Genomic DNA, 23,836 nt, shown 5'->3' on the forward strand with positions numbered 1-23,836 from the left:
TTATATGATAAAAAAATAGGTTTTTGCAAAATCGAGTACCAACTCAAAACTATAATATTTTTCTGAGACTACGATAATCTCATAAAATAATTAAAATAAATTATGAAACTTAATTCTTAATAATTATATTTATTTTTGGAATTATATTTTATTTAATTATATGATAAAAAAAATTCTTAAGAAATAGAGCATCTACTCAATACTAATATATTTTTCTAAAATCACGATAATTTTATATCAAGTAAATCAAAATCATGAAATTTATTTTATAATAATTATGTTTTTTTTAATTATTTTTATTTAACAATATAAAAAAATAAATAATCATAAAACTAAGCATCAATTAAATATCAGAATATTTCTCCAAGATTATAATAATATTATATAAAAAAACTAAAATAAATAATAAATGTCAATATCTAAAAGTGTAATCCCTATAAAAACTTTTTAATTTTGAAATGTAAAAATGAAAAGAAAAAAAACATGTCAGGGGAACAGTGATTTCCCTTAAGCTAATAATAATAATTTATTAGTGATGTCCTTCCAAGCAGTTTGCAAGAAAAATAATTTCTTGATGGACTCAGTCAAGTCTCATGATACCAAAGCTGACCCAAAGAAATTCACTTTCTTTTATCTTTTTTTTCTTTCCGTATAGAGGACGCTAAATAGCGAACTGACCGAGTGGGCAAGAGGACAGGGCGGCCCATCTACTCGATGACTAAATAGATTGAGGCCCGGAACAGTATAAAATCGGACGTTCGAGAGAGCAGCAGCCACCATTACTCAGCTGGGTAGTGCAAAAACTCATGTCAAGATGATCAAAAATAAAATAAAATAAAAAACATGTCAAGTTAGGGCAAAACTAAGATCTCAAATTAACAGAGAAAAAAGGCACCAAATATAAAACGTTCTATTGTGGAGGGCAGTCAACGAGGCAGATCCAACTTTGCATATAACCAACCACAGAAAATGATGGGAACGAAAGTCTTATTGAGCAAATAGTACATCTTCTAGCATGTAAATCGTGCAATATGCATACAAGAAAAAGGGGGATGGTCCCAGTAGAAAGTTTTGCACTAGGTGGTATATAATCATACAATAACTGAAAGAACACCCGTGAACTTGCACCTCATCACAGTCGGCTAACAGCAAGTCATGCCACACTATTGTGCGGATTACCCTGCATTTATATAACCACGAATCAAAGAATTTCTTTTCATCCCCTGTTCCCTGTAGCAGCCTGTTGTGGTTACAGCAAAGGCACTGCAAATATCGTGGAGGAACCAGTCATGAGAGACATGCTCGTGGTATACAAGCCTAGGAGAAACCTCACTTTGTTGCCATGGGGTTCAGAGAATCATATGGACATTATTGAAGAGGAGCATTGTTATGGGTTTGGGACCTTTCGAGCATAGGCCAGCACCATCACAAAATCCTTTGCCGAGGAACCAGCAGACACTGGAACCTGTTCTGGCTTTGGTGCTGCCTGTAGCCACTGATCAACTAAATTACACAATAGTAATGTAGGGATCACTGGTCTTCCCATGCATCTGATCTCAACCTGCAAGAATACCAAACAGTGGAGTAACAAGAATGAGAACTGGACAAGCTTATTTCTATATTGAAATCATTAACGAATGCAAGTTGAGGCAAATTGATAATGAAATCACTATAGGTTCTACTGCTTAATTGAGAATACTTCCTCGTGATTTAAACAAATACTTAGTTCACCCTTTACTAATGGCAGAATAAAATCCAAAACATTTGATTTCCTGAGATAGAAACAATCTCCGATTCATAGTAAATCTGCTCACATTATTGCAGGAACAAATGCAAAATCAAATTTCAACAGGAAATCAGACTTAGAAGACATGAGTAATGAGATCGGTTCATGAGTAATGTGTGTTAATGACAGGTGCAGGACTCAAAAAGTAATAAGAAGATATAAATAAAAGAGCAGGATACGCACTTACTTCAATCGTTGTAACATGACAAAACTAGTGCGCAGGAACATAAAAACATGGTTTTCCAAGGTCAGAGACTCTTTTGTAAATGCATTAAAAAAAACATACTTAACACTAAAATGTTGCAGGTTATTTTTGTTAACCCTAGCCAAAAATGATCTGAACATAAAGCTTGTCAACACATCTCACCTCAACTTCACTAGTGAGGTCTAGCTTCTTCACCAAGTACTTCTGGATGAAAGAAACAGGTACATTTCCATCCCTGCCATAGAGCAAAATAAGTGTAACAAGTCTTCTGGAATTAGCTAATTGCTTCACTTCATTCACCAAAAAAGGTGTTTTTTTCTTATTTCAAACGGTGTTCTAACAATTAAATATTTCCAGGGTGTTTCTGGGAGGATTATTACATAGCTTGAACGCGGAAAAAAACTTGTTAAACAATCCATCACAAGATAAAAGGAAACATATTAACCTGTCAATTAATATATCTACAATGGACCCTGAGTTCTGGTAGGAATTAGTTGTTTATCAGGTTCTTTGCAGCACCTTCTACCAGTTAGGACAGAGAGCAGACCAGCATAGTGTCCAGGTTCAGCTGTAAGTTACAGACTGAAATGGTCTTCACATATGCTCAGATGCGCATAGAATCTATCAAATTAGGCATAGTTGGTCAATTTAGATAACCTGTCCCTTTTGGGACTGGTAGCAAATGTCTTGAGATACACTCTCTGAATTGGATAGATCCGCAGGTTTTTCCTCTCCGCACTTTCCATACTGCAACCTCCAGACCTCTAGCTGGAATAGGTTGTGTAACAAAGAAAGGACGACTTTAGATGAGTCAGATGCATCTACAAAAAGTCATGACTCGAGTTTTCATTGTTTTCACAATCTGCACCACCTCAACGCACATTGTTTGAGGATTTCCCTACATCTTTACATCTCTAAGCCTCCAACCTAAACATGGTTAAAGGTTAATCTCACTCTCTCAGGCAGTGACTGTTGTTCTAGCATATAACCAGCATAACTAAAGCAAAAAAATTTCATTATGCTCCTAGATACCAAGTACCGCAACTTGGAGTAATATCTTTGCAATAAAAAGGCAGGTAGGATTCTTCATAGCAAAAGAAAAATAAAGTATCCAGCAAATGCGATGAAGAGTACATACAAGAATGCAGTGAAGACAAAAGAAACTCACTTTAGCCTTAAATAACTTGAAGGAATTTGTGGCAAAGGTGCATCTCCTTCCCTGGAAAAAAAAAAGAAGTGAAATAACTATATGAACACAATGAAAGAACATTTAAGTAAGCAAACACATTAGACTCCTGGTACAGAAATTTTTCTCTAGTTGAAAAGCTGGGGTTGTTTCTCACTGTTCTTCAGAAGCCAATAGTGAAAACCAAACAGGGCCACTTCTTCTTTCTTGCTTTGCAGCAGCAGTGTGCAGCACTGCTGGGGATGAAATGCCTGAAACGTCATTAAAAGCTGCCTTTTTTCGACGAATCCTGCGCAACCTTTTTGGTTCCACTGTTCCTTCAGAGACATTATCGATATTATTCTTTTCATCCTTTACTTTTGATTTGTCTTTGTTCTCCTTAAATTTGGTTTTATGCACTTGAGGTTCATTGTCACGGACAGGTCGTGATTCTAATTTAGCATCATTAACTTGTGGAATAGACTTGAATGACTTGGTTCTGTTTGCAACTTCAACCAAAAAATTTAAAGGTTGCCAGAGATCTGATTTCCCATCCCTTGGTTCGGCCCCATTCTCTGCTTCATCATCAGGAGCAGGTTGACTAGGTTCGGCAGAGGAAGAATTCTGCAATGGTTAGACAGCACTTCTGAGACTTTTTAATAAAATGGACCATTTCTCAGGATATCATAAATGAAAATGAGTTTATATCAACAGTCAATTAGAATGATATTAGGCATCCACCAAAGTAGAAACTACTATAATGGCTAATATTACCTGCCGTGTATTCTGATTGAACTTTTTCGGAGTTTCAGGTGAACTTGAGCTCTCTGGACTATCTTCAGCATGATCATGTTCCTTTTTAATGGGTTTCTCAATTGAAAAACCTGAACCTCGTAAAGCAGCAGCCTTTCTTGGAAAAGGTTTTGTTCTTCTTCCTGTTGTGGTAGTCTGTGTGGAAACTTTAGGGGTGCTGACCACCAATGATGAGAGTGACCTCTCCTTTCTTCTTATAACTGGTAATGTAACTGACTCTACAACTTCAGGTGCCTCTACCTTTCTTCTTTTGTATGGGAAAATCTTGGACCTCACATCTTGCAAATTGTGATCTGGCCTGTTTATCAATTGCCAGTGATACATATCGATTAGTTACGACTCAAACAACAAAACACTTAATTTTTTACCAAAATTTTATAGTAATCGGGTCTGTTTGTTTTTGCGTTTCAAAAACGCTTTTGAAAAAATTGAAATTTTTTTATATTTTTTGATGTTTTCAGATCATTTTGATGTGCTGATGTCAAAATTAATTTTTTAAAAATAAAAATACATTATTTTGATGCATTTCTGAACAAAAAGCAACCGCAACCACACTCTCAAACACAATGTAACTACATTATGCATGTGCATGTATTTTCAATGAACATAAGAATACTATTATTGCCTCAACAGATTGCTCAAATAGCAATTGCATTTATAGCAGTGTGTGTATGTCCATATATATCAGCTAAGCATCCTCTCAATCTCCCCCAAATAGAAACAGCAAAAATCTTACCTTAATTTTTCCAATGGAATACAACCCAGATTGATATTGCATATTGGGCAGCTATCTAGTCCTTCATCTGATATCCTCTGATATATACACTTCCTGCAAACTGGACGAAATTTGAAAAATGAATAAAAACAAAAATATATTAGAGATTTTTCATCTACCGACTTGACAAACTCAAAAACAATAATCTTCACCAAAATTTAATCTTGCATAAACAATAGAAAATTCATAAACTAGATTAATCTAACTTTTGAACTTGAGAGGATTACATTGTAACAGATAAACTACTCCACCAAGTAGCAGCAGCTAGCCCGACAGAAAGTTAAGATTAGGTTGGAAAAGAGAGTTAAAGACTTTCCAATTAACAAAATTATGCCCAACATTCAACTTTAATTTCATCAAGCAAGGAATCTAACTAGAAAGGGATAGATATCATCAAAGATCCTGGTGCAGAGGGAAGTACTAAATGCCCACATTCTTTAAACACAATTACAGAACTACCAAGTCAGAGCAAGGACAAAACCAAGACAACAAATCCAGATAAACCCAGTAATGACCCAGATTAAGGCAATAGAACAATCAAAAGGATAGAGAAGGAGAGACTGACACGTATGTAGACATTCAGATATGGTAGTGGCATCTCTAAGTAACTTATTGCAGAGAGGACATGTCATGCATGCTTCAATCGTTTCTCTCCTCACTTTCACCACCCGATGCTGATGATTCTGATTTCCCATCAAAACTTTCTCAACTCCTTTCTAATCCTTCCTTCCTCCACGTCCACATCCAGCCGCTGCATGCTATGTTTTACCAGCTGCGAGAAACAACCCCTCAGTACACCTGCTTTAATTGATTCACGTCCATCTCTCTATATCTGCATTCAACCAGAGAATAAGAACGATACATATAGAAGAGAGCTACCATACCAATTAGAGAAGTGCATGAGATTGTTCTGTTGATCGGTGGAGACGCGAGTAGTAGGGAGAGATTTCTCTTTGCTTTTGTGATTTAATTAGACACAGAGAATAAATATTATTATTAAACACAAGGCAGGGTTGGATATTATAACATTTGGGTTATAATGTTGATTTGTGCCGAATGCTCGTGTGGTTTCGGTGGATCGATTTTGAACTTGAAAATTTGACAAAAGGATGTTTATATATATATATATATATATATATATATATATATATATATATATATATATATATATAACCCGTCTAGATCTTGTTGAAAAATAGCATGATGAGTGGACTCGATGTAAGGCTTAGATCACTTGTTTTACAGGCAAAAATCTTCGTTGAAACAATGCTATATTAAAATTAAAAAAAAATCAAAAGAATCATAAATTAACTTATTGAGTAAGTAGATCAAGTGAAATTAGTTTCAAATTAATTTTTTTAGACTCGGCTTGCATTAAAGGCAATTCGTTCGAACCCCAGTTGACCGGGGCGAGTAGGGTTTAAATAACATTAATTGAATCGTGTACTTTTTTATTTATTTAAAAACAATAGAGCGTGAACCTGGTTATTTTAATTAATTAATTAATTATTGTTTGTTTATGTTATTTTCCATGATAGTAGAAAACAGTAAAGGTGTGGGTTTTTTTTTACTTTAGATGGGCAATGTTCACACACTCATAAAACACTGAGTGTTTATCTTTTAATAATTTATTTTTATTCTTAAAATTTTATTTTAGACAATTTGATTCTAATTGAAAATTAATTGTTTTTTATTTTTTAGGCAACGGTGGAATTAAAAGAAGAGAGACTGAAATAAAAAATACGCTAAATATAGACAACGTGCCGGGGATTTTGTAAAAAATACACTTATATCCTTAATATTTAAAAATAACTTGATTTATACAATTTAGATCTTTTTAAATTTTAATTATTTACTTTCGGTACAAAAGGTTCATTTGTGTTATTTTTTAATCCCTTATTAGAGAAGAAGGGTTGTTGAATCCCGGCAATAAAAAAGAAAGTCTTTATTTATGACCACTAAAATTGATTTTTTTTTGTTTCCACATGTTCAATGCTATGGGGTAAGTTTGGTGGTGGTGTTTTAGAGTTTTAATATTACATGAAAAAAAACAAATCTAAGTCAATTAAGATAAATTTAACTCAGTTTGATTTCATGGTTTTAGATTTCTTTTTGTTTTTTTACTGATGAGTTTGTTTGTGGGTATTCCAAGAGTGTTGTTGAGGTTTTTTGAAGTTGAAATAGCTTAAAAATTAGTCTTTTAGGGCAAAAGATACATCAATGTGTTTTTTCAGCCATTACGCTAGTGCCCAAAATCTAGGCTCGCTGACGACACGTCGTTCGCGTATTTTTTTTTTAAACATGTGCGTGGATGATAGATCATTCGCTCCTTTAAAAAATCAAAAATATAAAAATAAAACCAAGTTTAGGTGCATAGGGGCAGACTACCCATGCTAATTTTTTTTTCCCTCTTCTATATATACACGCGCATGCACGCACATACATACATATAAGTTAAGTATAAATTTTTAAAAAAATTATTTAACTTGCTTAAGTACATAGCTTGGATCATTGGTTTGATTAGTTAAACCACAACATCTCGGCTATTATTATGTTTTTCTAATTATTTTTTTCTTAATTAATACTTTTTTAATATGTATTTTTTTAAAAAAATTGTTTTTCAATTAATATCACTTCTTTGTGATTTTGTTTTATTTAACCCTTTTTGGATATAAATTGTTTTAAAATTATTTTGTATGTGTTTAATTTATAAAGAGAATTTTTTGATTCATTTATATTTTTTTTTATCTTCTATGTGGATGGATTTTATTTTTTAAAAAAAATATTTATTTTTAAACAATATTTCTAATACTTGTAATCTTGCATGAATTTCTATTATTTTTAATTGAATAAAAATATTATTCTAATAAAAAGATTTAGCAAACACAACTAGTTAAATGTTTATATTGTGATATTAAATATTTTGATTTATATTTTATTTTATTTTTAAAATTTTATTTTTAATTATTGTTATGACTTTTTATTTTCATTTATTAACACAAATAGGCATTGATTTATTTAAACATATACATGGATAAACTTTTTAATTTGCAATTAAATTTTTTAAAACTACAAAAAACACATAAAAAAAGTCTATATATATATATATATATATATATGATCTGCGACAGAAGGCCGGTGAAATAGATAGTTTTTTATTTATCTTCTTGTATAACGAGTCTTAATATAATGAAACAACGGTAATAATGATTTTTTAAATGTTAAGCCACACAAGCACAGCTAATAGGCTTTATTTAAAATAAAAAAAATTGACCATGTTACAACTAGACAAGTTCCACTGCTTAGTTTTGAGATGGGGAGCAAGGATAGAGTGCGCCAGGGGTGCGTACGCGAGGAAGTTGTGTACTCGGCTTGAGTTGGGTTTCGTGTAAGCGACAGCGAGAATTGCGAGGGTGTTGTGCTATTGTGCGCACAAGTGCATGTTAGCAAGGCCAGCAACACGGATCTATATCCATTATTCAACACTGCAGAAACAGTTGGATTTAACTCAATTTCCCATCTCTATTAATTAATTAATAATCAAATATAAATAACGACAACGTTTCAATCAAGGGGCTTTTACATGTGAAGGAAATTGTATTCATTGATGAGTTAGCTAAAGCACAACAGGATCCCACGCATCCCCACATGAAAAATATTTAATTAGGAGAAAAATGGTTGTTTCACAGTTCTTTTAACACTCTAATTTTTAAAAAAAAGAAAAGAAAAGAAAAGAAAAAAAGGTCGTCGGGTTGCTATTCCATGGTGGCGCGTTGTTGTTTGGAAACTTAATAAGCACGGCATGCTGGTACAAAAAGCTACTGCCAGTACTTAATAAAGGAGCAAATAAGAAGGGAAAGAAGAGTTTTATTTATTTATTTTGATAGTCAATATTATTCCCAGACATATTGTTTGATAATTAAGATTATGTTTTTTTAGATGATTTTAAAAATATAATTTTATATTGGCATGGTGTGTTTAGAGAAAAAATAATTTTAATACACGAATTTAGGAGTCATGAACGGAAGCAAGGTAAGAAATGAATAGTAATTATAAATAAATCCCACTAGAACAAGGTGATAAAAAGAAGAAGGAAGGAGCAAGGTAGAGATGATAGATAGTAACTATTCTACTGGCCCGTTTTTTCATTGTGGATCGAGTCCAGTTCTTTTTAAATGTAAAAACACATTAAGAGCATAATTTTTTTTAAATAATGTTATTAAATTTGACCAAACATGTTATTCTTGAAACCTTCCGATCTATTTCTTTACTTAACTTGAATTTCTAATTAAATTGCATGGTAGCTAGCCCAACTTAAATAAACGAGTTTTATGGATCCAAATGAAACTTTGATGATCATTAAAAAAACATGGTTTAACTTTTAAAAAAACCTTCAAGATGATATTTTTAAAAAATATTGAGACAATGACAAATTTGATCGATTCTAGTCTCTTTGCAATCCGAGTCATAGATTTTATTGGTTTAATAACTTTTTTTATAAATTATTTTTATTTAATCATATAATAAAAATAAATACTCACAAAATTGAGTATCAACCTAAAAATAGATACTTATTTGAGATAATGATAATCATGTAGAAAAAAACAAAAATAAATCATGCAGTCTATTTTCCAACTAATCCAATATTGAAGAATAAAATAAAAACAATCAAGGGACAAAAGAAAACATATTCAGTTAGTAAGTAAACTCGTCAAACACGTGAATCGAGTAACCTAACTAGCAAGCTAAACTTATGAACCAAGCAATGGACTCTATTGAGAGTGTAATTTGTTTTTTTAAAACTATTTTTTTATTTAAATATATGATAAAAAATAAATAATCACAAAATTAAACACTAGCCCAATATTAAGATGCTTTCTTGAGACCATAATAACCTCATAGAAAACAAAATGAAACCAATTATGAAACTAAATTCACGATTAACCTGATATTTATCGATGAAATCTGAAAATAATAACAAAAAAAAGTAAACTCATCGGACCTATGAATTAAGTCAATCAACCACACATGTGAACAAGTTCATGGACTTTATAAAATTTAATAACTTAGCTTTTCTATGGAACTGTTTTTTTAACCACATGAGAAAAAAATAAGAAGATAAAAAAAATCAAGTTCAATTAAAAAAAAACACCGCTCCAAACCTGTAAACCAGGGCAACCAATGTTACCATAACAAACCCGCAAAATCATGCTAACCCTATAGAAAAAAATAAAAATAAACAAATTACGAACCCAAATTCCCAACCACCCCAATATTAAAAGATGAAATTGATAAAAATAAAATTTTAAAAAAATTATAACAAAAATTGAATAAACAAAAGGTAAAAAAGAAGAAGCAAAACATTGTGATCCATAATGCAATGGATGCATGTGAATAGTAGTTTTCTCGCACCCTTTAATTTTTGTTACTTCATAAAATTTAATAATATAAATTTTCTCTTAAACTATTTTTTTAACTATATAAAAAAATAAACTACAAGAAAGTAAGTTTAATTAGAAAATAAAAAAAATCGACACTCCACCAAATTCATAAATCAAGCTAACTTGAGTTATTCTGACAAACCTACAAACTATACTAACCTTATAAAAAAAAATAAACAATTTAGAAAGTTAAAATCTAAACTAATTTAGTATTAACAAAAAATTAACAAAATTTTTTAATTTTTTTTAAAAATCATATCAATTTTTTTATATATATAAATAACGGGGAAATGTATTCCATTCACTCTAGAGTAGTTTGGAAAAGGGCAGGGAAATATTGCAGTTTGGCATCGGAAAGTCAAAAGAGAACGCGGAGTGGCTTCTTGAAAATTAGGCAAGGAAACGCATCACGTATTTAATTGACTTTAACGTGTGACTGAGGATTTTGGAGCCCACTCAGCACTCAGCAACTGTTTCAGAACATATGATTTTACATCCCTTGAAAATATATTTGCAATCTCATACTCCAATCAAATGAATTGCAGGTTCTAAGATTATTTCGAAGATTAATTGTGTGTTAGTTATCTCATGCATTATATTTTTTAAAAAATATTTTTCCCTTCAAAATGCGTGGAATAGTTTTTTTAGATTTTTTTATATTAGTATATCAAGATTATAAAATATTAAAAAAATATTAATTTGAATTTTTTAAGCACGAAATAGTATGAATATATAAAAATTATAAATTTTAAAAAAATATACACTGGAGAGTAATATAAAGTTAGGAATTTGAATTTGAATCTGAAAAGAGAGTTTGTTAGTGAGTCATGGAGTGGCTGTTTCTAACTTTATCAACTTTTCCAACTCAAGTTCCCACGCAAAGACAACCTCAGTCTCAGTAACTAATTATCTCACGCATAGCATCTTAACCGAGTACTTTTTTTTTTTTGAAAAATAGTTTTTTGGTTCTAGAAATTTGTTTTTATACCATGTGAATGTGAATTTCTGAAAATTAAATTATTTTTTAAGATTAATAGTATCATAAAAAATAAATTAAAAAATATTTTTCAGTGTTTAATTATATCATGAAAAATAAATTATTAATATTTTAATTTCTTTTCTTTAAATTTATTAAAAGAAAGAGTATTAGATCTAAGAGATAGAAAAATTAAAGAATGATAAAATTAAAAAAAATTAATTTTATAAATTACTTCAAATAAAGTAAATAATAATTAAAATAATACAATAAAAAAATAAAAACCAAATATGATAGATAAATAAAATATATAAAAATAAAATTTATTATAATCAACAAATAAAAAAATATTTTTAAATTTTTCTTGAAGAATATTTTTCACAGAAAATAAAAAAAACTTTATTAGAAACATAAAAAAAAACATTTTTGACTAAAAAATATTTTTTATTAACTAAATTTTTTTAATAATAAACAAACATATAAAAATTTTGAATACAATTTTTTAAAAACCACTTTCTAACGAACACTTAAAAATTTTAAATATAATTTTTTTAAAACTACTTTTCAGTGATTAACTCTCTTCAATGAAAATCCGCCACGTGTTATAATTCCAGCTTCCGACCCATTTACTTTCAGTCCTTCCATTTCAGACTCCGGCAACGTGAAGACCAGGTTTTATCAACTCAATACAATTTGTTTTGGTGGCTAGCATGTGTGTCGTGTTTACAAGTAGTGGGTCAGTGTGACAGAGGTCCAAGAACGGAGTTCATGGAACCCTAATCAATCGGTACCTGTAGTCTGCGATATTATTTGTTGCTAACTTGTTAATGTCAAATGTGGTACGACACATAATAAATTGAACCCTACCTGCCTATCATACACCGCAATGAATTGCATGTCCTGGATTTAAGGCAGTGCAGCCAGAATTATGAATCCCACTTTCTTCCTAAATTTCATGGCTAATTAGAAGAGGTCCCTTGATCTAATGTTTTCCACGCATTAACAAAACCTAATTCCCCTTTTTTTCAATATATCCTTCAATTTGTCTGTCTATATATAATTTCTTTTAAATAAAATAAAATAATGCAGCTACCAAGGAATGTGTATAGACAGGCAAGTAGTTACAGAGCTCTGATGTTGCTGCTACTGTTGCATGATTGATTTGGTACAGCTACATCATGAATCCACCCCGAAAACTCATTTTCGAGCCCTTCTGCGAATTACCAGACCTTCAGAACCGATCCAAATTGCTGTTCTTGGGGGATTATAACTTTTCTATTGATCTCTTTCCTCAATACTGTTTAGGTTTTGATTATTTCCAGATTTATTGGTAATTTATTGCTTTTCAATCTTGCTTTTTGTTGTTTAAAGCAGCCTATTTAAGCTACATTTGACTTTTAGCCATCGATTATGTTTAGAATATATAATATCTGCAGACTCTCTTCATCTCTACGCAAGGAGTCTAAGACTCCCCTAGGCCCTATCTGCTGCATTTTATATGCAATAGACCTTATAAAAAGAAGAAATGTTGAGCTGTGAATTATGGAGTCTGGTGCTGCAGACCACTGTCAATTTGTTCTACGCGCCACCTGTCTACGTAACAAGCCCGTGGGATGAAAGAGATGCCAGGCATGGATTGGGAGCGCCAGAGCCACTAACTGGCAAAGATCACGGGCCAGCTAACTTTCTTGACGCGAAGGGTCTGCCATATGATCTTTGTCAACAAGAAGGCATCCGAGTTCATCCTGTCTGGGGAACTGAATGCTTAATTTCTAACAGCAAATCTATGCCCTGCAGGGATAGAAAATGGACTTGTATAGCATACTATGATTTATAATCCTGCAAAACTCAACAGCTTGTGCTCTGATCAGCATTGTATACATATAGCAGCTAACTTCAAGTAACTGTCCGGATGCGATGCGTTGCTGTCTGAAATGCATTTCCCACGACGACTATATGTAAGAAAAATAAATAAATCATAATTTGGATAAATAGCAAAAATAAATTTCAACAAGTTAATTTCTGGTATTAGGGTCTACTTGATCACTTTCAAAAAAAATAGGCATAGCCAGTTATATTAGTGCTTAATTATTCACACCTAAACAGATACCTTGCAGCGAAGTTGTTCAACCTCCTTGAGCAACTTTCTTTTGTACACGAGCAATCATATCACAAATGATGGAACGTGTAAACGAAGGAATTTAATGCTCTGCTACGGGAGTCGTACCATAGTCATCAAATTGTGACGACATGTATGATATAAAATAAATTTAATGCAATTATTAGAGTTGTAGTTTAATTAGTTAAATTTTAAATTTATATTTTAAAAATTATCGGTTTAAATTTTACAAATCTAAGGTTATTAAAGGCTTACATAGTTATTCATTTCAGGACCTATGAAATTAGTTGAGGTGCGTCTAAGCTGGCCGGAATATTCACATTAATTAGGTAATGTAAAAAAAATAATGTAATAGAAAGATTTGATGTGTTGCATTCTTTATTTGGTCACTAATATTCTTTGTAATGTAATAAAGATTTTTTTATATATAAATTTTTATTTTGGTCTTTGGATTTTTTAAAAAAATACTTGAGTCTCTATTTTATTTTTATTTGCAAATGGGTTTTTATTTGAAAGGTTTTTTGTCCTTGTATTTTTAAAAAATATAGTTTATTTCTTATCATAAAATTTTTTACAATTAGATCTTTATATGACTACTCTTAATCATATCATATATAGGGTGTCTCGTGCTGGGGGCCGGGATGATTTTTTTAAAAATTTATGTTAATTCAATTATATTATAGAAAAAACGACGGTAAATAGAATGAATTTTTTTTAAAAAAATAATGATGATAACTAGAAGGAAAAGAACACTTGTTAAAAGAAAAATAATAATAACAAAGTCAAATTCCAAGATAACCCGATGATAAAGAACAAAATCAAAAAGAAAAAAAAGACAAATAAAGCATCCCGAGCTAACCCGAACTAGCATATAAATTTGTAACTCGGGTCACGATGTTAGACCATCTTCATAGAAAATAAAATGAAAAAAATAATAATGGTTAATTCCTAACAATATAAATGTAAAAGGCTGGAAAAGAGTCAACAAAGATAAGCCCAAAAAAATTAAATACTCGCGAACTAAGGTAAGACTACCAAATTTCATGAGTCAGATGATGCAAACATGATAATCTAATTAAAAAAACAAAAATATGATGAAGCTTAATTTTAAAAAGAGCCCAATATTAAAGGACAAAATAAAAAAAAATATAAAAAAAAACCCCTGAAGAAATACTTGGATTAACTGGTCAAACCTGTTGCTGAGGCTGTAAGATCGGGATACCCTGATTGAAAGGAAACCATAGAAAATAATAAAATCTATTTTTCAAAACATCGAAGGATAAAATAAAAAAAACCCTAGAATAAGGCGTCATGGCGTTTAGCTGCCTCAAGCGTTGTCTGAAGAGCGCAAATGTTTTCACTTGCTGGTCGTGCGTTGCACATACTGGCCATTTTTTGTTTTTAAATTATATTTTATATTTATTAAAATACTAAATTTTCTCTCAATCGAATCCATTATCAAAATAAAAAACCACTCTCGGGTGCTAGTTAAAGAAATTTTGCTTTTAAGGGTTAGCTGATCATTTTACTATGCTTTGAAAATAAATAAAAAACCAAGCAACCCCAAGCAAATCTGCTTAACCTGAGCTAATTTCTTATAATCCATCCGTGGAATCCTAGATCCGAATTCAATTAAGAAGATCAATTTTTAAACAATTTAATGTTAAAAGATGAAGTCGAAAAAAATATCAATCTAAAAATTATACTAAAATAAAAAAAATAACAATTAAAAGAATAATGATTAAATCTGATAAAAAAATAAAGAAAAATAATTTAAAAAAAAATCTGAAAAATTATCTCAAATAAATAAAAAAAAATTAAAGAAAATCTTACAGGTGAATACATTGAAATATAAGAGTGTAGAAGATACTGTTTTCAGTTAATCACACGGATATGTTTAAACAACAAACACGCTTAAGGTATGAACATTGAGAAATTGCTTCTACTCTTTTGGACGCTGGTGTCGACACCATTTTGCCACGGTACTGGCCTTACCTTCACCCCCCCGTCTCGTGGCATAAACAAGCCACTTTATTAAAGTTTCTCAACATGGGGAATTGCACTGTCGTCTACTGGGTTTGTAATTGGCACGAAAGCACAAATGATTAGTTAAAAATTTAAATTTTTTTATTTTTTTTATTTTAAGTTAATATTTTTAGATTATTTGAATGTGCGGATGTTAAAAATAATTTTTTTAAGATAAAAAAATATTATTTTAGTATATTTTCAAATAAAAAACACTTTAAAAAATAATTATAACTATATTCTCAAACACGCTACAGTTATCATCGTAAACCACCACAAGTAGTAGGCCAAGAAAACATTAAAAGAAAAACAAAAAGGAAATTAAAAAAAGAAAGAAGAAAAAAGTATCTAAAACTTAACTCGCCTATCAGTTTCCAAAGTTTCAAGGATTCTGTGAACCTCTTGAGATCCTATCCTATTGAGAACTGTTTTTATTCCCTTGGATTCATCAACAGGGCTGAATGTTGGAGGATATGAGATAGAGTGGCCATTGTTATCTGCTGGGTCGAGGAATTGGGCGACCATCACTAACCAAAATACGCATATCCAAACTGCTGGCAACCCAACCCATTTGGGTATGGCCCAGATGGTTAAGTGTGCATAGTCGGTTTTTACCTTCAGCTATACTGCAGCTTTTTCCCTCACCATGACTGGTTTGGCACGCGATTCATTAAAAATTCCCACGCTATCTCTGTTTACTGGCCTTGAAAACGTTGTTATTTTATAAGCGAAAGGCACGAGATTTCTTTTCCTTATGGATTACTTACATAGAAAGTTAGAACTGATAGTTACATCTTCCATGAAATTTCTTTTTTTTTAATATGTTTATATTATATCAAAAATAATTTTAAAAAAATAAAAAAATATTTTTAACAAGTCATACTCCATCATCTTTTACACTCAATGATACATGTAAAAGGGATGCCCAACTCTCTACGTCAGAAAAAACTTCTACACTCACTTGTAGTTTTCTGCACTATTAAACATACAAGATTATAGTTATTATATCCGGCTTTAATTGATTTAGAAAAATTAAAAATAAATATTTTAAATTTTAATATTTTATAATAAAAAGTTAATAAATAATTCATATATTATAAATAATAAAGTTTAAAATATTTTTTTATTTTTTTTATCTTTTATTAGAAAATATTGTTTTTTCTTTTTAAGTAGTAGTATTTATATAAAAAATATTTTTTATTAAACATTGAAAAAATATAATTTTTTTATGAAAATAAATTATATATATTAGTGAGATTTCAATACTGTAAAAAATATTTTTTTTTCTAATAATTTTACCAAAAATAACCCAATCCATCATAGTTTTTCTCTGACTTTTAGTCTTTGTGATTTAATAAAACTAATTAATTAATCTTACAAGCTTAGAAACTATATTTTAGTACTTTTATCAATTTCAATTTTCTAATTTTTTTTCTTGAAAAAAGTGAGCGAGGAAAGGAGAATTAGGTAAAATGGGAAATATAAATGCAAAAGATATTATTGAAAAAAAAAACTAAATTAAAGATAGCCAACATCAAATAAGGAATTACTTGATTCTTTTTTATACAGTGACGACTGAAGTTATAAATAACTTGGTATTCATATTGTGTGAGATTTATTACTTTGTGTGGCATTTTATTATGCAATTTTTTCTTCTTATTCTTTATCTTTCTACTATTATTGTTGTTGATAAATTTAGTGTTTTTTTATATTGTTAATAACTTTTTTTAAAAAAACAGAAATAATGATTTTCGACAACAAAGTCACCTACCAAGCAATATTGGACGTATAATCACAAGAAAAAAGAACAATACATGTTTAATTTATAATAAAACATTAATTAAAGTACATTGATATTTTAAAATAAAACAATAAAAATTGAGAGGAAAATTGTAGTTAAGTTTTTTAAAGAACAAGAAGAAAACAAATCATAAATAAGAGAACTGTATAAAACACGTGGGAAAAATTAAGGATTCCTTTCCTCTTTTTTTTCTTAATTAAAAAAAAACCTAAGCTTGATCAACCTTTCATTGTGAGTAAAACTGTAAATCCCTAATTAAAAAATATTAAATATTAATAAATAATTAGGGTAATGGGAAATAAACAAAGTAAAATTTAAAATTTAAAATAAATTATCCTAAACTTGCACATCATTAATTCTAAAATAAACAAAGTAACAACCAACAACCATCATAATTATGGAAAGGAAAAGATGTTTCTTGGTAGAAGAAAAAGAAGACCGATTTTAAGCACCAATTTCACCCAACTTGAAATGTCATTAGAGAATGAATTTGACTTGTACCTCTTATTTGGAAGTATGTTCCAAAGTGAAAGTTTGTAAAAATTTAAATTTGTTTTTGTTTAAAATTAATTTTTATATAGTTTAAAATTATTTTGATGTATTGATATTAAAAATAATTTTTTTAAAAATATATATTTTTAATATATTTATAAATAAAAACATCTTAAAAAATAACTCTTAATATACTTAAAAACAACTTCTAAAATAAATTATAAGCCAGGTTCACCTAACTTAATAATTTAAAGCTAATCAAGAGGTCATCGTGTGTTGTGATCCCAATACCATAGAAAGAAACCGATCTTTGCCACTAAATCAATGGAGAATGTCACAATAGCAACACTTGTTTGCTCCATCATTGCAACCTGGACTAAAACCCAACACTAACAGATTATCAGCCCACCCAAAAAGATCAGGCAGTCCATTGCTTGCCACGTAGCACACTTCGATTTTAACTGCATCGGAGCAATCATTGCCGTGTCCCTTAGTGCGGGTAATTCAAGCCAGATTCACACCTGAAAGCTGAGATCAGTTACTTTTATATTTATTTTTTAAATGTTTCCACGATTAAAAACTCGGGGGTCCAAAAGAATCTGATTGGACCCAAAGACAGTCACTTGGAGATTAACGACGAATGAACTTACTCCTCGTCATTAGTTTCATATGCCCCACCCTAGGCTACCATTACCTGTCACTCATCGTCGTTTTCGCGTCTCGAATCTCAAAGCACAACCCCCGAAAGTATATAAATATGTACTCTATCTGGCAAATTCCAAAATTGACCAAAAAATATAGTTAAAAATATTTTAAAAATAAAAAAGAAACCCTCACCCTCACCCTCACAGAGAGGCAGGCATGGAGCATCAAGCTCTTTAAAACTACCCCCCCCCCTCCTCTCTATATATATATCCCCGTGAAATCACAGCACCAATAAAAAGAAAGCCTGAAACCCTAGCTTTGCTCTTCTTTCTTCTTTTTTCATTGCTCGTTATTGAAGAATAGAATTTGTGCTGATTTGATGACTCTATGAAATGTGCTTTTTGGAGAATGATTGATTTCGATTCAATAAAACCCTAAAAATAGTGAGGATTTAATTTTTTTAATTAAATATAAAATGAAGAAATTCCGTCGGTGGCAGAGGATTTTCTTACTCTCTTTGCTCTGTTTAACTGTCTTGGCTCCCATACTTTTCGTTTCTGTAGGTAAAATATTTATTCACTTTTCTGTTTGTGGTTGTTAAAAATTCAAATTATGTTGATAAGGAAATGGAAAATTCACCGAGGATAGAAATGTTACTGATGATTGATTGAATCTATTGATATTTTTACTGACAATCTACATTAGTAGACTCGTGGTTTGGATGTTGTGATTTGATTGATTATTGATGTGTTTGATTAATTCTTCGTGTGGATTTGTTGTGGCAGGGCGGAAAGAGTTGATTTCGGATTTGTCAACTTTGGTAAGAAGTTTCTGTTTTAACTAGATTTTCAGTTTTCATTCTGTTTGGTTGCTAAGAAAATTTGTGGAAGGGAAAGGGTATGGATCAATGAAAATTTACTTCAAATGAATCAAACAACTAAGTTTAAGTGCGAATATTAGTACAATTAGTTATAATATCTGTTGACTGGTGAAATTTTCGCATGGCGCCTGAAATATTAGAAAGTCAAATTATACTGATAAGTTTGGGTTTTGTAAATAGAGATTTAACATTGATTCTATTTGTGTGGTGCAGAGATATAGGAGAGATTCTGTAAAGCTTAATGCCATTGAGCAGGTAGTTTCATGTTTATTTATTTTTAATGATTTTGTTTTAAAATTTACTGCTTGCTTCTGGTTTTTTGTTTTTCTTTTAGCTAATTATGTGTGTCAACATGGGTGTTTGGTGATTTAGGAAGCAGGTGAAGGTTTGAAAGGGCCAAAACTAGTGGTGTATGATGAGAAGGAAATGGGTTCTAGAGTTGGTTACAGTACTTCGGAAGAGAATAATGATTCTAAGAAATATGGAAATATTGGAGAAATAGATCGAGGTTCAAAGAGATCTCAAAGAGGTGGAAACACGTCAATTCCTTTGGAAAGTAATGCTCAGAAGTGTTCTTTTAGCCTTACTGCTATTCCTTCTATTGTTGATTGTAAACATGTCATCTGTAACCATCTTCAGGAACTAATCATGAAAGTAGAGAAGAAAATCGGCAGATTCCACAGGAAACAGTAACTTCCAGGTCAGAAGCAAAGGTAAGTGTGCATGTCAATATTCTATACTTCACAATGATTCTGGGCCTGCAAGACCAAAATCATTGTTAGTCAGAAGTGGAAGCCAGGGCACTGGTTATGAGAATTTTTTTGGGAAATTATTCATGCTTGTGATTCTGATTTCTGTAACATATATGAGATACAAGCATGGGCTGCTGTTCTTACCATCCATTGCATGTTTTTACAACTTCTGGTTTTAGCTGCAGGGGCAGTCCAATCAAACAACAGTTCGACATGATCAGAACATGCGATCTCCAGTCCGGATATTTACTGATGAGAAGGTAAAGCAGATGAAAGATGATCTGATTAGAGCAAAGGCATACTTGAGCATGACACCACCAGGCAGTAACTCTCACTTAGTAAAAGAGTTGAGATTGCGAATCAAAGAATCTGAACGAGCTGTTAGTGCAGCCAACAAGGACTCAGATTTATCAAGGAGGTATCTTCATCACCAGTACATGTTTTCTTTTGACATTGATTCTTTAAATATGCAGTCATAAATAAAATCTGATGATTGCTTTTGCATGTAGTAGAATTATGAAATGATGTCAGATTTTTTTATCTGGGAGAAGGAAAAATTGGTTTAAAATCTGAGCATCCATTCATTTACAGTGCACTACAGAAAAAGAGATCCTTGGAGGTTACCTTATCAAAAGCCAGTCGTGTTTTCCCGGACTGCTCGGCCATGGCTTTGAAGCTCCGTGCCATGACTTACAATGCTGAAGAACAGGTTCGAGCACAGAAGAATCAAGCAACATATCTTGTTCAGCTTTCTGGAAGGACTACGCCAAAAGGCTTACACTGCCTTTCTATGCGGTTGACAGCTGAATATTTTGCCTTGTCACCTGAGGAAAGAGAGCTCCCTAACCAACAAAGGGTGCATGATGCAGATCTTTATCACTATGCTGTTTTCTCTGATAATGTTCTAGCCTGTGCTGTGGTTGTCAATTCCACTGTCTCCTCTGCCATGGTAAACTGCCTTTTCCCTGTTATTATTGTTTCTTAGCCTTTGTGTACAGAGTTCGCTTCAGGCTTCTGGTGAGGTTATTATAACTTGCATAGCTCACACAGAAAAGCATAATTGGAATAAATTTACGGGGCCATCTCCAGCAAGGGAACAGGCCTCCGTCATGGCTCCTGTGTGCAGACTGAACCTGTTCTCTTTCCAACAGTAAAAAAAAAAGTGTGCAAACATGTCTATCGTATTTTTCATAATATTATACCTTCTGTCTGAGTTGAAACAACACTTTTTGTAAGTCAAAAACTCTAGCAAATTCAATAAGCAAGCTTTTGGCTGTGTGAGCATAGTGCCACTAAGAAAAGAAAAAATCCGTGCTACTTTTCTTGAGTCATGTGGCTTTCTAGTTGTAGCGTTTCTACTATTTCTTGAAATATACCAGTCTTATTCTTGGCCTTATACCATTACAAATCATTAAATAGGGTAGTAGGACTCTGGTACTGATGTCATTCCCTGTTGGTTGGGTTAGATACTTGTGGAAAAAAGTTTTTCAAATTGAGTATTGTGCCATGGCTTTCTTCTACTTGACATGAGCAACAATGCTGATGACTTTTTTTGCTTTAACTACTGACAGGAGCCAGAGAAAATTGTTTTTCACATAGTGACTGATTCTCTCAATCTCCCAACAATCTCAATGTGGTTCTTATTGAATCCTCCTGGCAAAGCTACAATTCAGATCCAGAGCTTAGTCGATTTCAAAGGGTTGTCCGCCAATTACAATTCAACATTGAAGCAACTAAATTCCCGTGATTCAAGATATACTTCTGCACTGAACCATCTTCGTTTCTATCTACCAGATGTCTTCCCCCAGCTGAATAAGATTGTTCTGTTTGACCATGATGTGGTAGTGCAAAAGGATCTAGCTGGCCTTTGGAGTCTTAATATGAAAGGAAAAGTCATTGGAGCAGTGGACACGTGCCGTGAAGGTGAACCTTCATTTCGCCGGATGGATAAGTTCATCAATTTCTCAGATCCATTTGTGATTAAGAGGTTTGATGCCAAGGCATGCACATGGGCATTTGGAATGAATTTGTTTGATCTGCAAGAGTGGAGGAGGCATAAATTAACTGCTCTCTACAATAAATACTTGCAACTGGTAAATAAATTTCTCCTATTCATATTTGCTTTTGCTTGCATGCTGATATATGCTTTCTGGATTTATGATATCTCTGTTGATCTGAAAACATGTGTGCTGATTTAGTGTTGTTCTACTTCAAAAGATATTTACACCCCTCAATTTTTCTATGTTTTGATTAACTTGGTCTTGAGATCACATGTAGAGCATTAACGAGCATCTGCATGTATTAGTCCCATGGATTGCCAAGGGTTCGACTCCCAGTCTTGCCATGTTGAGATTATACCATGGATTCACCCAGTCCATGGGATAGGAGCAGTTCATTAGCTTGGGGTGAGCCGGAAGGGCCTGACCTATGTGATTTCCCCTTTCATAAGAAAAAAAAGCATCGGTATGTAATGCAGAATCTAGCATGCACTTCTATTGAAGGCCAGACTTTGTGGTAAAGCGGGTGAGAGGGCTTTTTGGCACCCGCAAGCATGGTTTTCACTTCTAGTTTCTGGCTCACGAGTCAACACAGTTTCAACAAGTGTTTATTCATTTTCATGGGCATGGAAAGTGGCTTAATGAATTGAATACCAGATGTTCAATGAATTCATACATTAGCAGCATATGTGCAGGCATCATGCAAACATGCAGGCAGACACACTCTTGGTGATAGGTGCTTGGATGAATCTATAATTATCCTGCACAAATCTATAATTGTCCTGCATATTTTAATGCTTGTTTTGCCCCATTATGTTTCGCAGGGCCACACAAGGCAATTGTGGAAAGCGGGTAGTTTGCCTTTAGGTTGGGCCACTTTCTACAACCGGACGGTTATTCTGGACAGGAGATGGCATAAACTCGGACTTGGCCATGAGGCGGGTGTTGGACACGACGGTGTTGAGCAGGCAGCGGTATTACACTATGATGGAGTCATGAAACCATGGCTGGATATCGGTATTGGAAAGTACAAGAGTTACTGGAGCAAACATATCAACTACGACCATCCCTACTTACAACAGTGCAATATCCACGAGTAACTGAAATCAGATTATACCATTACCTCACGCATCATTGGTTGCTTCTTGTTCTAGGGATTTGACATACATGTTCACTTGATTCTTTCACTAATTTCTTTTGTAAAGTTCCAACACATTTTGTCTTGAATGCGGCAGTAATCTTCTAGGAGCTGAGCCTAAGCGATAAAAGCTGAAATCAAATAAGTCCCCGGGGGCATGTTCGAATGCTTCAAGTTGTTGTGTACATAACTCAGATATTCTCTTTAGATGCAAACACCAGAACTGAAAAGAATATAGCAATTTTCTTTGGTATATTCGTGGGGGTTTTTGTGCCGTTATTCTGGGGATGCTCCGTGGTTTCCTGACGGACGGCTCTTCATGTGGTCGACTTTCAACTTTATCCAGATGAGTCGTGGTTTCAAGGGAGTTTGCTTGTGTGTAATTTCCCATTTAGATGAAGAAAAAGGCTCTAACCTATGGATTCGATAAATATGTTTGCGTAATTAGAATTGAAGGATTTTTTTTACAGATACAATTTTACTTTCTTAACTAATGGTCGAATAAAATAAAATATTCTCGCCTACTTCATACCATTATTTTTTTTTAAAAAAAACCTCATATTTTATGGTGATCACAGAGTAATAATTAGTAATATTTTATTAATTATTTCTAGATTTACTTTGAAAAAAAAAGACATAAAAATAAGAAAAAATAAAACACATAATAATGAGAATATTTTTATCTATGTTTTTTCTATCTATTTAAAAAAAATAGATTAAAAAAATAACTAATAGTATATTTTTAATTATTCCTTGAACAGTATTTTTCTTTTCTATTTTTATCTATATTTTTTTAAAAAAAACTTAAGTGATATAATATTATTAA

At 31.9% G+C, this 23,836-nt stretch overlaps 2 protein-coding genes across 5 annotated transcripts; one reads left to right on the forward strand and one right to left on the reverse strand.

The window, feature by feature from the left end:
• Positions 1-970: 970 nt before the first annotated feature.
• On the reverse strand, positions 971-5,855 carry LOC133693273 (E3 ubiquitin protein ligase DRIP2-like). The gene is made up of 8 exons (XM_062114459.1): positions 5,629-5,855; positions 5,310-5,516; positions 4,706-4,805; positions 3,931-4,267; positions 3,335-3,780; positions 3,160-3,210; positions 2,154-2,226; positions 971-1,561 (listed from the first exon to the last, which is right to left on the reverse strand). Exons 2-8 carry the CDS (start codon positions 5,437-5,439, stop codon positions 1,388-1,390), a joined length of 1,311 nt encoding a protein of 436 aa, XP_061970443.1. The 5' UTR covers positions 5,440-5,516; positions 5,629-5,855; the 3' UTR covers positions 971-1,387.
• Positions 5,856-18,379: 12,524 nt separating this feature from the next.
• Positions 18,380-23,265, forward strand: LOC133694550 (probable galacturonosyltransferase 6). Of its 4 annotated transcripts, none has more exons than XM_062116097.1 (9): positions 18,380-18,806; positions 19,029-19,063; positions 19,337-19,378; positions 19,496-19,652; positions 19,763-19,836; positions 20,061-20,293; positions 20,467-20,824; positions 21,447-21,968; positions 22,697-23,265. In XM_062116097.1, exons 1-9 carry the CDS (start codon positions 18,719-18,721, stop codon positions 22,970-22,972), a joined length of 1,785 nt encoding a protein of 594 aa, XP_061972081.1. In that variant the 5' UTR covers positions 18,380-18,718; the 3' UTR covers positions 22,973-23,265. The 4 variants fall into 4 exon arrangements, with proteins under 4 accessions (XP_061972081.1, XP_061972078.1, XP_061972079.1 ...); XM_062116094.1 differs by having other exon boundaries at positions 18,381-18,806; positions 19,496-19,679; positions 20,055-20,293; XM_062116095.1 differs by having other exon boundaries at positions 18,381-18,806; positions 19,496-19,679.
• Positions 23,266-23,836: the final 571 nt, after the last annotated feature.

The sequence above is a fragment of the Populus nigra genome, chromosome 5 (assembly GCF_951802175.1).
Source record: "Populus nigra chromosome 5, ddPopNigr1.1, whole genome shotgun sequence".
Classification (NCBI taxonomy): Eukaryota; Viridiplantae; Streptophyta; class Magnoliopsida; order Malpighiales; family Salicaceae; genus Populus; species Populus nigra.